Consider the following 15,029-nt stretch of genomic DNA (forward strand, 5'->3'; position numbering starts at 1 on the left):
AGTAAAACTGTTCTTTCCCAGACAAACCCTCAACTCCTTAAATCCCCTCTTGTAAAAATGGACACAGGGGAGGGAGGAGTTTTCAAGATAGCATTAGAAACGAGGTGACAAAGATCTTAGTGTCATTACAAAAGACACAACCTGACCCATCCGTTTCAGTTAGTTCCCCTAAATCCCGGACCAAAGATGGATCACGGATTTTAGGAAATCAACAAGAAATGATTCAAAGGCCTAGTGAGGAAAATAAACTAACCCACACCGCAAGAATGAAAGGCCTTACCAGACAAGGGTTTCCCAAGATGACCTTTCGACTAGCGAAATCCGAACCTTCACCCTTTTCTTCAGACTTAACTCTTTTCTTCCCAGATTTCTCAACTACCAGACCTCAAACGCCTGATTGTCATCGCCGCTTTCAACATCGCGACCGGAGCTACAATCTCCTCAAGATCCTCTTCATCAACCAAAGCCTCTTCTTGGAAATAGGGGTGTGACTCTTGATATTCGCTCGCGTCTTCATCCTCATGCAACTCGAGCTCCAATCGTAGCAATGGCGAAGAATGTGCGGTTGAAAAAGATTGATGAAACCCTAGGTTCGGGGCGCTTTAAAGAAGAGTGATAAAGACCGGGGAAAGGATAAGACTTTAAACCCTTTGCATCATTATCGGGGATTTATTTTAGGAATTTTATGTAACGACACGACTTTATTTAAATACGCATTGTGAAATAACTTAAGATAACACTCTAATAACAAATCTATCTCAGTTCCAACTTATATAGCAACGGATAAAATTTGCATTCAACAACACCAACCATAAATCACATAGATTAGCACAAATCACGTAACAATATTCAACACATAAAATCATGTTAATCTGCACATAACGGATAGTTATTTATGAAGTGAATTAACAAGAAACTCTTGAAATACCCTATGCAAAAATATAAGCAATATGTAAAGTACAGAGAGTAGCTTATAGTACCCGGAACCAAGCTATAGCGCTGACTGCACATCACAACATACCCCCTTCCCTTCTCAGCACGATTATATCGTTCTTCAGGAAGAGGTTTTGTGAAAATGTCAGCTAGCTGTCTGCTGTGCCACAAAAATTCAGCTTACAGAACCTTTTGCAACATTGTCTCTCAGGAAAATGATGTCGAACATCATGTGCTTTGTCCTTGAATGATTGACTGGATTTTCTGAAATGTGATTGTACTTGTGTTGTCACAAAAGTAGGAGTTTGCTTGCATTTGATTCCAAGTCCTTCCATTGTTGTCTCATCCATAGCATTTGAGAGCAACAGCTACCAGCTGCCAAATACTCCCCCTCACCGTAAGATAGAGCACTGAAGTTTGCTGCTTGCTTAACCAAGAACAAGCTTTACCCAAAAATGCACAAACACCACTTGTACTTTTTCTATCCGTTTGACTACCTGCATAATCTGCATCACTACTACCCAACAAGATCCAAAGCATTTGTGATGATAGAATAAGCCCAAAGTAATAGTTTCCACTTAAATATTTGAAATCCTTTTAACCGCTTGTAGTGAGAATCCTTTGGTTTTGCTTGAAATCTGCACAAACACAAACACTATACATAATATCAGGTCTGAGCTGTAGATAAAGTAAACTACCAATCATACCTCTATAACATTCGAATATCAACATCTTTACCATGTTCATCTGCTGTCAGCTTGCTGACAACGCTCATTGGTGTTGATTTCGCCATGATATTCTCATATCCAAATCTTTTGAGTAATTCTTGATATACTTGGATTGATGCCACATAAATTCCTTCTGGAGTGTTGCTTAATTTGGAGCCCAAGAAATAATTGAGCTCCCATCATGTCATGTCAAACTCATATGCATGCACTTTGAAAACCACTTACACAAAGAATCATAGTAGAATCCAAATATACTATTCTACATATATTTGAACAACTATATCTTGACCTTTGAAGATAGTAAACAAAAGTAGGATCAATTTACCTCTAATTGAACCATTTTTGATCAAAATTCACTTAACCTTTCATACCATGACCGAGGTGCTTGCCTTAATCCATAAGTGCCTCTTGAGCTTGTAGACACGGTTAGGATATTTTTCATCCTGTAATCCTGGTGGTTGCTTGACATAGACTTCTTCCTTTAGATATCCATTTAAGAATGCACTTTGACGTCCATTTGATGTAGCTTGAACTTCTGAAGCATGAAATGTAAGAGGCACCTAATAGATTCTAATCTTGCAACCGGAGCAATGTTTGATCAAAATCAATCCCTTCTTGTTGATTGTTATCCTGTGCAACAAGTCTAGCTTTGTTTTTTCGAGTGATAGTACCAATTCATCAACTTTATTTCTTGAACACCCATTGGTTCCAACAATTGAAGCATCCTCTGGTGGACTACAAGTCCCAAACCTCACACTTTCGAATGGTTGAGTTCTTCTTGCATTGCCATGATCCAATTTTCATCTTGTTATGCCTCTTGAACATTTTTGGTTCCTCTTGAGCTATGAAGGCAGCATAGCACAAATGTTGGCTGAGCTTTCCTTGTTTTTGATTCCAGCTGATTTATCTCCGATGATCAAACTGAGGGGATGATTCTTCACTGTTTAGTTGATTTTGTAGCTTATGTTGAGCTAGACCTCTTCTTCCTTGTAGTCTGTCTAGGAGGAGTCTGATCAACAACATTTTGACTTGCTGATGAAGTTTGACCTCTGGATTAATCCAATGTGGCTTAGACATCTTATCCAAAGTTTCTTTTTAGAGCTGGAGTGGATTCAGTAGGCTTTATTGCCTTCTGAAAGTTGTGGCTGTTGACTGTCAGCTGCTGATTTCCAGTTTCCTTCACTGTCAGCTTGCTGTCGTACTGTACCTGCACATTCTTCCTCATCCCTTGCAAGATCATCAGTAGACTCTTAATGACCATCATAGACCTTCAACAGTATGTTTAGCAGATATACACTCTATAAGCACGACTGTTAAAAGATAGCCTAAAAAATAGCTTATAATTTGAATCGAAATTACTTTACCATCCCTATCAATGGTTTGAGTACGAAGCACTTGATCCAAAAACCTTGAATAACTGATATAGGCTTCTTTTTCCTTAGCAATCATAAGGCAGAGTCTTGTGAGAATTGGTCTGTAAGCACTCTGTTAAGAACATAAGCTTGTGTGTGACAGCTTCTGCCCAAAAGCTTCTTGGCACGCTGCTCTCCTGCAGCAATGTCCTAGCGTTTTGTTAAGGACTGTTCTTACGCTCTACAACTCCATTTTGCGAGGTGTACGAGGTGCTGAGAACTCATGAGAGATTCCTCTTTCTTCACAATAAGTAATGAAGTCTTTTGGAATTCCCCACCATGATCACTTCGAATACCTACAAGTCTTTTATCTGTTTGTTCTCCAGCAACTTGATTAGTTTCTCAAATTCACTAAAAGCACAATCTTTAGTACGCAAGAATAATACCCAGTGAATCTAGAATAATCATCAACAATGACAAAGCCTTTGTTACCCTCCATACTCTTATAAGCTTCGGACCAAAAACGATCCAGTGAAGAAGCTCTAAGGTTTAGAAGTGATACATTTCTTTGCCTTATGTGGAGTCCTTGTTGCTTTCCCAATTGACAAGCAGCAACATGTCTCCATCTTGACATACTTAAGCTTTGGTAGTCCTCGAACAAGCTTCTTTGCTGACAGCTTGCTGAGATGATCCATATGAGATGTCACAAGCCTTCTATGCCAATTTTGGATTATTACCCCAGCTGCCTAAACAAACACCTGCCTCCTGTTCTTCAAAGTTCAAAACAATATATTTCCTTCTCGTTTTGCAACTAGAGGAGTTTTGTTAGCACCAACAAGTATAGTTACATTCATCCTTATCAAAGTTAACAATATGACCATCATCAAATAAACTGACTATTACTAAGCAAGTTATAAGTAAGACCTTTCACTATGTACCTTGTTAATGAATGCTACTATTACCTATAGTTCCTTTGCCAAGAATAGGAAGAGTTTTTCTATCACCAATTGTGACACGACCACCCTTCTTCATCTTCAAGCTTCGAAACTGAGATTTGTCTACCGCTCATGTGCCTAGTGCATCCACTATCCCATATCCATTGATTTGGCTTTACTTTAGACACGAGACAAACCTACAAACAAAAACAAAAACAACTCAACGTTTTGGTACCCAAATTTGTTGGTCCAGCAGTGTTAGTTGTAAAACATATAGAACATTAGATCAGATTCTTGATCCACATTTGGACCACTTTGAATCTTCTTCCATGTTCTGCTGGTCTTATCAGCATACTGTCCGAGCTGTCTTCTGTTGTTTCTGTTGTCAGCATACTGCCAGTGAGCTGACTTCCTTCCCCAGCTTGCTGATTGAGAATTCTTCTTGGACAATTCTTAGCACGATGGCCCTTCTTTCCACATTGTACAAGTCACCCAAGCATGGCATAATTATATGGAATGCCATTTTTCCCTTCATATTCATTGAAGAAGTGGTGTAGAAGCTGCACCAATGCCTCTTGTCATGAGAATCTTAGCTTGTTTCATTATAGATTGCGACTTTCTTCTCCTTGCACAAACTTTCCCATGGCTTTCTGAAGATCTTTGACTTCTTGCTCCATGATTTGATCTTTCAGCTTGAATAGAAGATTTTCGGCTAGCTTTGAGATTTGGCTTAACTCGAACGCCTCCAAGCTTGCATCCTTAGCTTTAAGATCTGCTCTCAGCGCGCTGGGTTCCTTCATTGAGTGTATCATTCCTTCTTGGATTTGCATGTTGTTCCCTTCAAGTGTGAGATCTGTTCCTTGGGGCAGCATGATTCCACTACTAGCTTTGGCACTCTTTTCATTAAGAAATCACCTATGACTTTCTTCAAATGAACGTTTTCTTCTCGATCATAATTCTCATTCTTAAGATCACATGAGTCCCATTATGATGAACAACTCTTATCCTGCATGGTTAGTTCACACGTAGTTGTATCATAGTATGTAATTCAGAATTAATGAGTTTACCTCACTTAGTGTCCGTATCTGAATCCGTTGTATCAATGAGCCATCGAGACAACAAGAGCCAAATCACCATTCATCACTAGAATCATCAAGAGCTGGACTCATCTTCATCATCACTCCAAGTTAGAAGTGCCTTGGATTTCTTTTATTTTCGTAATCAGCTTGCTGTTTAGGCGGCTTTGATTGTTTTTCAGCTTGTGCAATCCTTTTTGAAATTGCCCTTTTCTTGCCACATTCAAACATGCATCCTCCTTTGGATCTTTCTTGCACAAAAGCTTTGCCCTTTTCTCGCTTCATTTTGTTTTTCTTTTCAATCATTTCTCTTGATTTTCCTGGACATAAGAGCTAATCCTCATAACCATTGGCGCAACATTTGACTTGGTCAAATTTGCGCTTGTTTAGTACTAGAGAAGAAAACTTAGACAAAAACTAAGTTGAACAACTCAGGTTTTGTTACACATACATGTTTAAAAACTGGGCGCCAACATTTGACTTTTAGTCAAATGTTGCGCTTAGTTTATACGCATACATAGTACTAAGTCAGATTTTGAGCAGATTTTACTCTACTCAATATCAATTTGATAAAATGAGTTGAATTGAATCAAATTTCATTTTGATAAATTGATATCATAATTAAATTAAATAAATTTTAACTAAATTAAGATTTAGTCAACAGATATTTAATAAATTTGCTGCATTGATTTTAACTAATATTTAATTAATGGACAACTTAAAATAATTTGAATTGCTTCAAATCCATTAATTAAATATAATTAAAATATGAATTAAATAAACACTAATATTCATTAATTGAATATAAGCACTTAAATACTTCAAGAAAATTAATTCTAAATATCTACCACTTAGCAATTAATCACATAATCACATAAAGTCATGCAAATCATATAAATCATGGCAAATAATTAAAACTAATTATCAGAAAATTATGTAAAATACTGGATGCTCTTTGTAAATGCACAAGTCCTGAAAATATGTATATTTAAAACTTGTGAACTTACGAACAAATTGCAGTTATTTCTTGTCTAATTAATTAGACATATTTAACATCCCAAGTTCACCAACCAGTCTAGAGAAAGTGGATTCATCTAGTGGTTAGTGAAGATGTCTGCAATTTGTTGATCAGTAGGTACAAAGTGTAACTCTACTGTTCCATTCATGACATGCTCGCGAAGGAAATGATACCTGATATCAATATGCTTTGTCCTGGAGTGTTGAACAGGATTGTTGGCAATGGCAATGGCACTCGTGTTATCACACAGAATCGGAATTTTATCCAACATGAGTCCATAATCTTGTAGTTGATTCCTCATCCACAAGATTTGAGCACAGCAACTTCCAGCAGCTATGTATTCAGCTTCCGCTGTAGACGTAGACACGGAATGTTGCTTCTTGCTATACCATGACACCAACCTTCGTCCAAGAAACTGACAGCTTCCTGAAGTACTTTTCCTATCAATCTTACATCCTGCAAAGTCAGAATCTGTATAGCCAACTAGATTAAAACCTGTATCTTTAGGGTACCAAATCCCTAGATTGGGGGTTCCCTTAAGATACCTAAAAATACGCTTAACAGCTATAAGATGTGACTCTTTAGGATCAGCCTGGAATCTAGCACATAAACAAGTTGCGAACATGATATCTGGTCTACTAGCAGTTAAGTATAAGAGAGAGCCAATCATACCTCGATACTTCGTGATGTCAACTGACTTACCAGATTTGTCCTGATCAAGTTTGACAGCAGTTGGCAATAGGGGTTTGGCAGTAGATGCTTCTTCCATTCCATATTTCTTCAGAAGATCCTTGATGTATTTAGATTGGCAGATAAAAATACCGTCAGGCTTCTGAATGACTTGAAGTCCTAGGAAGAAGGACAATTCTCCCATCATGCTCATCTCATACTTGCTCTGCATTAACTTAGCAAATCTCTCGCATAAAAGATCATTAGTAGAACCAAATATAATGTCATCGACATATACTTGTACAAGAATTATATCATCCTTATGCTTTTTATGGAAAAGAGTTTTATCGATGATACCTCTGGTGAAACCATTTTCAAGTAAGAACTTGGAAAGAGTGTCATACCAGGTTCGAGGGGCTTGCTTCAGGCCATAGAGTGCTTTGAAGAGAAGTATACGAAGTCTTCAAATTCTTTATCTTCAAACCCAGGGGTTGTTCAACATAGACTTCCTCTTCCAGATCACCATTCAGAAATGCACTTTTCACATCCATCTGATATACTTTGAAGTTGGAGTGTGCAGCAAATGCTAAGAACATCCTGATAGCTTCAAGCCTAGCAACTGGAGCATAGGTTTCATCATAATCAATTCCTTCTTCTTGTGAATAACCCTTTGCAACCAGTCTTGCCTTATTCCTCGTAACAATACCATCTTCATCCAGTTTGTTTTCTAAAAACCATCTAGTGCCAACTATAATTTTCCTTTAGGTCTTGGCACCAGCTTCAGACTTTCTGCCTTTCGAATTGATTGAGTTCTTCCTGCATTGCAGATACCCAATCTGGATCACTTAGAGCCTCTTCAACTTTCTTTGGTTCTGTCTGAGACAAGAATCCAGCAAAATTGCATTCATTCTGAGTTGCTCTTCTAGTCTGCACTCCTGTGTCTGGATCACCAATGATTTGTTCAACAGGATGGTCTCTACTCCATACCCTTTGTCTTGGCAGATTCAATCTTGATGATTCACCAAAATCATAGTTGTGTTGAGTGTGATGACTAGTAGATCCACTTTGACTTACTCCCCCTGAGCTGATGTATATCCTATTTGATGATCCTCCACTTTGACCACTGTGACCATGATGATCATTTGTATTGTTGCCAATACTTCCTCCAGATGGTTCAGGATCAGCATTCTCTTCATTTGCATTAGGATCTCTTATATCAGCTTCAGGTTCATCTTCTCCTAAGTAGATGTCTTCTAAATTCTCAAACTCCAGAGAATCAGATTCATTTTCCTTTTGAAGACTTGGGAGTTTGGTATCATCAAATCTTACATTGATGCTTTCAATCAGCTTGTCGTCATTGATCAGATAAACCCTGTAGGCCTTAGACTCCAAAGAATAACCCAGAAAAATGCCTTCTTCAGCTTTGGCATCAAACTTTCCCAAATGCTCTTCTTTTAACACAAAGCATTTTGCACCAAACACATGAAAGTAACTCAGTGATGGTTTTTTGTTGGCCATTACTTCATAAGGAGTCTTATCCAAATCCTTGTTAATCAGGGTACGATTTTGAGTGTAGCAAGCAGTGCTTACAGCTTCAGCCCAGAAATAGATTGGAAGTCTTGATTGACTAATCATAGTCCTTGCTGCTTCAATCAAGGTTCTGTTCTTCCTTTCTACGACACCATTTGTTGTGGAGTCCTTGGAGCTGAATACTGACGAGAGATGCCCTTATCAGTACAGAAGTCATTAAGAACAGCATTACGAAATTCTGTTCCATTATCTGATCTGATTGCCCTTACTGGCAGATCTGCTTCCTTTTCAATCTTCTTGATATGATCAATGATGACGAGTGCTGCTTCATCCTTTGAATGTAAGAATAATACCCATGTGTATTTTGAGTAGTCATCGACGATCACAAGAGCATATCTTTTCCTTGATATAGAAGGAATGTTGACTGGTCCAAACAGATCCATATGAATCAGTTGAAGGGGTGAACCAATGTCAGTCATGCCTTTGCTCCTGTGTGATGCTTTCTTTGACTTCCCTTTTTCACATGCATCACAGAGTCCTTCTTGACAGAATTCTTTCTGTGGCAATCCTCTCACAAGTTCCCTTTTGACTAAAGAGTTCATAGTCTTAAAGTTCAAGTGTGAGAGCTTCCGATGCCATAACCAACTATCATCAGCAGAGGCCTTGGTGTAGAAACACTTGACCTCCCCCTTACTTGCTGAGTCTATGTCGGCTATAAACAAACTTGATTTTCTTACACACGGAGTGTAAGATCCTTGTTCTTCCGGTTCTGGATTAAGCAAACTTCCTTCTGAAAGATTACATCGTATCCTTTGTCACAGAACTGACTGATACTCAGTAAATTGTGCTTGAGTCCTTCCACCAGAGAGATATCTTCAATTATGACATTTCCAACTTTCAGCTTACCATATCCCGTTGTAAAACCTTTGTTGTCATCTCCAAAGATTACAATTGGGCCGGTTCTCATCACCACATCTGTGAGCAGGGACTTTTCTCCAGTCATGTGTCTTGAACAACCACTATCAAGAACCCACACAACTTTTCTCTTCTTTCCTGTGCCCTGCATTCACAAATGGATTAAACTTTCTTTGGTACCCAGACGTTCTTGGGTCCAGGTGATTTAGTAGAAACAGGATTATCAACAGAAACTGGTTTAACATGTGCTTGTTCAGGGGTGACTGGACTCTTCTCCTTTTTAGTCTTAGCAGAAGTGCTTTTAGACTTGGAGTTGGGAGTTTCCTTCTTCTTAGAAGGACTAGCAGTCTTTGCCACAGGGGCAACAGAGGGTGCAGGCATATTCATATTCATAGTAGATGGTGCAGAAAAAGATGCATTCAACATGGTAAAACATGCAGACATCATATTCATAGCACATAGCATGCAACCTACTCTACCACATGGCAAATGAACAGCATTCATGTTAACAGTATTAGGCATGCTAGAAACAGAATTATCTACTTTAATCACTTTACATGCATGAGTAAGATGATTAGTAGAATTGCAATTATTACAAACCTTTCTAGCATTAGAATTCCTAGAATTGGAGTTCTTAGGATCTAACTTGCCATTCCTGTTGTTCTTCTTTTTGTTGGAACTAGTACTTCCTAATCCAGTTTTATCTGAGTCATCTCTGACATGGGTATTAGAAGGTACTTCTTGTGATTCCTGTTTTACTTGAGGCTTAACAACTTCCTCATTTTTCAACTCTTCCTTGATGACAAGGTCTTCTTCTATCAGAGGTTCTGTTTGTGCCATTCTAAAGATAGGGGTCTTGGTGTTCTTCAGAATTTTAGGTATATTTGTTCCTTCAGGAGCATTCTCAGTTCCTGCTGAAACAAATATGCCTTCATTCTCTTTTCTCTTCTTTCTTTTGGCTCTTTCCAAAGAACTATAGTCAAGGCCAATAGCAACCTTCTTATCAACCCTTTGACTATCCAAGATCTCTTTCTGTAGAAAGGCAGAATTCTGATAGGCCCTAAGCTTAGTTTCTAGGTCAGCAATCTGAGACCTAAGGGACTCCTCAATTTCTGCACTACACTTCTCCTTATTCTCTAGATATTTAATTCTATCTTTAAGGTTAGTGTTTATGAGTTTCTCTAAAGCTAATTCATCTACTCTTTCTTCAAGTTTAGCTATCTTTAGAGAAAGACTACTGTTATCTGATTCTGAAGCTAATAAACTAGTGTGCAAGTTATACATCTCTTGACCTAGTTCATTTATAGTCTTTTTATAATCAGCAGTAGTCATGTCATCAACAGAAATTTCAGGAGATACCTGAGATGGAGATTCCTCGACAGTGTCAGCCATTAATGCAAAAGCATAATTGCTCTGGACAGGTTCATCATCAGAATCTGTGTCATCCCAGCTTTTTCCCTCAGCAATGTAAGCCCTTCCTTTGTGCTTGGCCACCATTGCTTCCAACTTAGCTTTTAGCTTCTCATTTTCTTTCTTCAGATCCTCATAAGAATTCTTCTTATCATATGAGTTGCTTCTGACAGGAGCTGCTTTAGGTTTCCTGCACTCTGTAGCAAAGTGCCCTAAGTCATTGCAGTTGTAGCATCTGACCTTGCTCTTGTCATACATGTTTGGTTTGAAACTGCCAGTACTCTTTGACCCTGAGCCTGAGTATCCTCCTTTACCCTGAAACTTGTTCCCTGAAGCTTTCTTGTACCGGAGGTTCTTTCTGAACTTGATATGCTTAAACCTTGCAGCCATATAAGCCATTGACTTATCTTCCAGCTGCTCCAGCTCTTCTTGAGTGTAGAACTCATCCTCCGGTTCTTCAGAAACTTCATCAACTTCAGCTTCTACAATCTCAGTAATGGTAGAAGGATAGTCAGCTTTGATGGATGAACAATCACTCTGAGCAACAGTGTGATCATTGATACCATATTCAACTAATTGTTGATAACCAAAGTATGGTTGATCAGCAATCAGTGCAGTGGTCTTCTGCAAGGCCATACTCTTGGATTCTGTTGATCCACCACCATATATAATCTTTCTCTGTTCAAGTTCCATCTCAAACGTCTTCAGTTTTCCAAACAGCTTTTCCAAAGTCATAGTCCTGAAGTCGCTTCTTTCCCGGATGGTCTCTGTCTTAACAACTAGATGGGGTGGCATCACAAATGAGAACTTTCTGTTTATCTCTTTCTGTGGATAAGTCTTTCCATGCAGGGTGAGTTCATTCAACAACAACATGAATCTCTCATAGATTTGAGAAATGTTCTCTCCAGGTATTGCCTGAAATGCTTCATATCTGGCAATTAGCATATCGTATCTGTTTTCCCTGACTTCTTCAGATCCCTCCATCAATGCCTCAATAGTGTCCCACATCTGCTTTGAAGTTTTCAGACTTAGTATCAGATGTGTCATTGTCTTGGTCATTGATTCAACAATTATGAGTTGCAGATTATGATCCTGTGCAACATATTCCTTATCAGTGTCAGTGTATTCACTTTTCTCTTTGGGAACAGACTTCTGTGGAATACGAACACCATTTTCAACAGATTCAGGAATAATCTTCATAGGCACAAATGGACCATTTTCCAGAATCCCAATGAACATGGGATTTGCAACTCTGATGTACAGCAACATCTTCATCTTCCAGTTGTTGTAGTCATCCTTGTCAAATGGAGGTACTTTGATTCCTAACTTGTGTGTCGACATTGTTATCAGATAAAATTACGATTGTACGGACAGCTAGCTTTTCAGATAGGTTACGGATCTCAGATCTGTATATCGATCAGCTAAGCTCTGATACCAATTGTTAGGTCCAATCAGACGTAGAAGGGGGGGTTGAATACGTCGTACCAATTTCTTCGATTTAATTTAATTGCGGATAATCTTGTTTCAGTCCATGTTAAATCAATCGTAAATAAATAACTCCAGCAAGTCGGGGAATATTCTTATATTAGAAATAATCCTCGGGTGCTACAAATTCCAACACAAGTGTCGGCTGCAGAGACTACAATCACTCTATTACAAACTCTCGATAAATGTGATCTTCTAATTTAACTCTCGAGAATGTGTATAGTGTGTGCACTTACAAAGTGTGTAGTTGTTTTCAAATGAAAACACAAAGCCCTATTTATAGACTTTCCAACAACTAACCATGGTTAACGAGTTCGTCCTGGACGACTTGAGTTCGTCCTGGACGGATTCGTTTTCTAAAAATAAAACTAACTCCTTTTAATGAGAGTTGTGCCTGGAGTATATAGTGTGTATATATATATATCAAAGTTGCGCTTGATATACATATACACATATATATTTGAAAGTTGCGCCTCCTTTACACTCCCTTCTTTTGCCTTAGAATAAATTCTGAGAATTGGATCAACCTTTGACTGAGGGTCAAAGGTTGCGCTTGACACAGGAGGGTCAAACCTTGCGCTCATCCTTGGTCAAAGGATGCGCCAAGCATCACAGAGAATAAGCCTTAGAAATATTCTAAGTTGAATGAGCATTGTGACACAGTAAACAACTTGGAGTCGCGAACTTTGACTAAGTCAAAGTTGGCGCTCCAAGTGTTACACCTTTGGCTTCAGTGAAGACTTAGAAAAAACTAAGTACAGAGGTTTGTGAGGAGGCGCGAACTTTGACTAAGTCAAAGTTTGCGCTCCTGTTGAATTAACTCCACTGAACATGTACTTGGTCATTTTAACTTGGATTTTCATTTGCATCAATACATATATACATATATTTATATATTATCAATTGTGCTTATTTAATTACTTGAATTAATAAAATTCAAGTAATTCACAATTAATATATATATATATATATATATTCATAACAAATGAATTCTTTGGCAATATATCCTGGAGCAGCTCGATTGACTTGATCACTTAATACGTTGATTAAATCCACTGAATTCTTTCGTATGTCCTGACGTCCTGTGCACTGGTCTGGTTCACGAACGACTCGAACTGAAATAATTCCTTGAATCCTTTGCTTGATAATTTACTTGATCAGTCATTCCGGGTTAGATGTTGCTTCGATAAATTTGATTATAAATAATCAAATTTAAATATACTGGAATCTTCTGGTCTTTGATACTTGATCTTCAGGCAATCTTGATAGCAGAAACATATTGAACTTTATTCTTCACTGAGGCTTGAACATGTTAATGAACTTCTTCCAGTGGACGGATGCTCGTCTCAGATATCTTGATTGTCTTTGTCTGTTCGTATCGAATCTCCAACCTGTAGATTCCTGTATAATACTTACGTATTGTTTCCTGTCTTTTGTTGTGTTGAGTTATCGTAATTACAGTTACGTTACATTATGCTTTACAGTGTGGAACAATAGTAAGGTAATGACTTGATGGACTGCTATTTATTAAAGTTAATGTTTGCTTCACTATAAACTGCCGACAAGTTCCTGTATTTTTAATTGTGGCAGGACCTTCCTGATCTTAGAGTCAGGACGAATTTCGGTGAGTACTGGAATGTAGTTGATCAAACCAGGCCGCCTCAGGCGATAATGGATGCTATTAATGATGCGGGTTTTGAGTGGGTGTTCAAGTTGGGGCAGGTCAAGCATGACAGGGGCTTGATCACTGCTTTTATCGAGAGGTGGCGTCCAGAGACGCACACTTTTCATCTACCTTTCGGTGAGGCCACCATTACACTGGAGGATGTCCATCACATTCTCGGGTTACGAACCACTGGACGGCCATTTATTCTACATGGCTTCACCACCACAGCTCGCCAGAGGAAGGACATGATACGCGATCTTCTTGGACTGACTCTCGAGCAGGGTGATGTGAGGAAAAACTGCTTGAGGATCGGTTGGTTGATTAGTAACTTTGGCAACTGAAATTAAACACCTAGAGGGGGGGTGAATAGGTGTTATGGCTAATATGACCGATTTTTAAGGTTACCGAATATTTATACTGTCGCAGACAGCTTGCTGTTAATTTCAGAGTAAACAGTCAGCTAGCTAACAATGCAGATGCAATGCAAAACAGATATAATCAGTAAACTAGCAACACCAAGAATTTTAGCCAGGTTCGACCCCTAACCCTAATGGTCTACGTCCTGGTCCCCTACCAACTGGTAAGAGATTATATTATTAATCAATAATGTCAACAATTACAATGATTCAATAATATAACTCCCTTTATCCCTTGTTCCTGTTATCAGCTTGCTGAAACCCCTGAACCACGAACCAAAAGCTCTCCAAGACCTATACTTCCCAAGTATACTCTTCTAGCTAACTAGTCCCCTTGTTCCCTTGTTTCACAAGCTCGATACACAGCAACAAACCTTTACACTTTGAACAATACAATGTGTGAATGTAATACAACCGAAACTATGAACTCAATATAGATATATAATCAAATATAAGTACTAGAGCTCAAGTAAAGATTTTGCAATGTAAGTGTGTTGTATTTCAGAAGCTTGAAGTGTGTTCTTGTTGTTCAACAAAAACGGAAACCACACTCAAGTATATATATACACAAAGTCCAACGGTCAATTTGCTAACAAATTCCAACGTTCTTGTTCCAACCGAACTCACGTATAATTTGTTCTCAATTTGAACGTTTAAACTTGTGAAGATTACTGAGTAAAAAGCGTAGAAACGTTGTAAACCAACTCAGTAAAACGTTTATGTATAAAACCATAATTTGAAATAGGATAGGAGTTGTTATAGATAAGATCGAGTTAGAGATAACCACTCCTACAAGTTAGGAAATCGTTTTTGTTTGAAATTCTGATTTAAAACTGAGCTCTAATATTTATATAAGTCATATATAAATATTAAAGTCCTTACAAATCGATTCCTAA

General features: G+C 38.3%; 1 protein-coding gene across 1 annotated transcript in view; it reads left to right on the forward strand.

The window, feature by feature from the left end:
• The window catches only part of LOC135152812 (protein MAIN-LIKE 1-like), a 30,057-nt gene extending 15,999 nt beyond the window's left edge, over positions 1 to 14,058 (forward strand). The window contains exons 2-3 of the mRNA XM_064093922.1: positions 13,536 to 13,552; positions 13,642 to 14,058. Of these exons, the coding sequence (XP_063949992.1) occupies positions 13,536 to 13,552; positions 13,642 to 14,058 (434 nt within the window). The remainder of the gene's footprint in view (positions 1 to 13,535; positions 13,553 to 13,641) is intronic.
• Positions 14,059 to 15,029: the final 971 nt, after the last annotated feature.

This window comes from Daucus carota, chromosome 5 (assembly GCF_001625215.2).
Source record: "Daucus carota subsp. sativus chromosome 5, DH1 v3.0, whole genome shotgun sequence".
NCBI lineage: Eukaryota > Viridiplantae > Streptophyta > Magnoliopsida > Apiales > Apiaceae > Daucus > Daucus carota.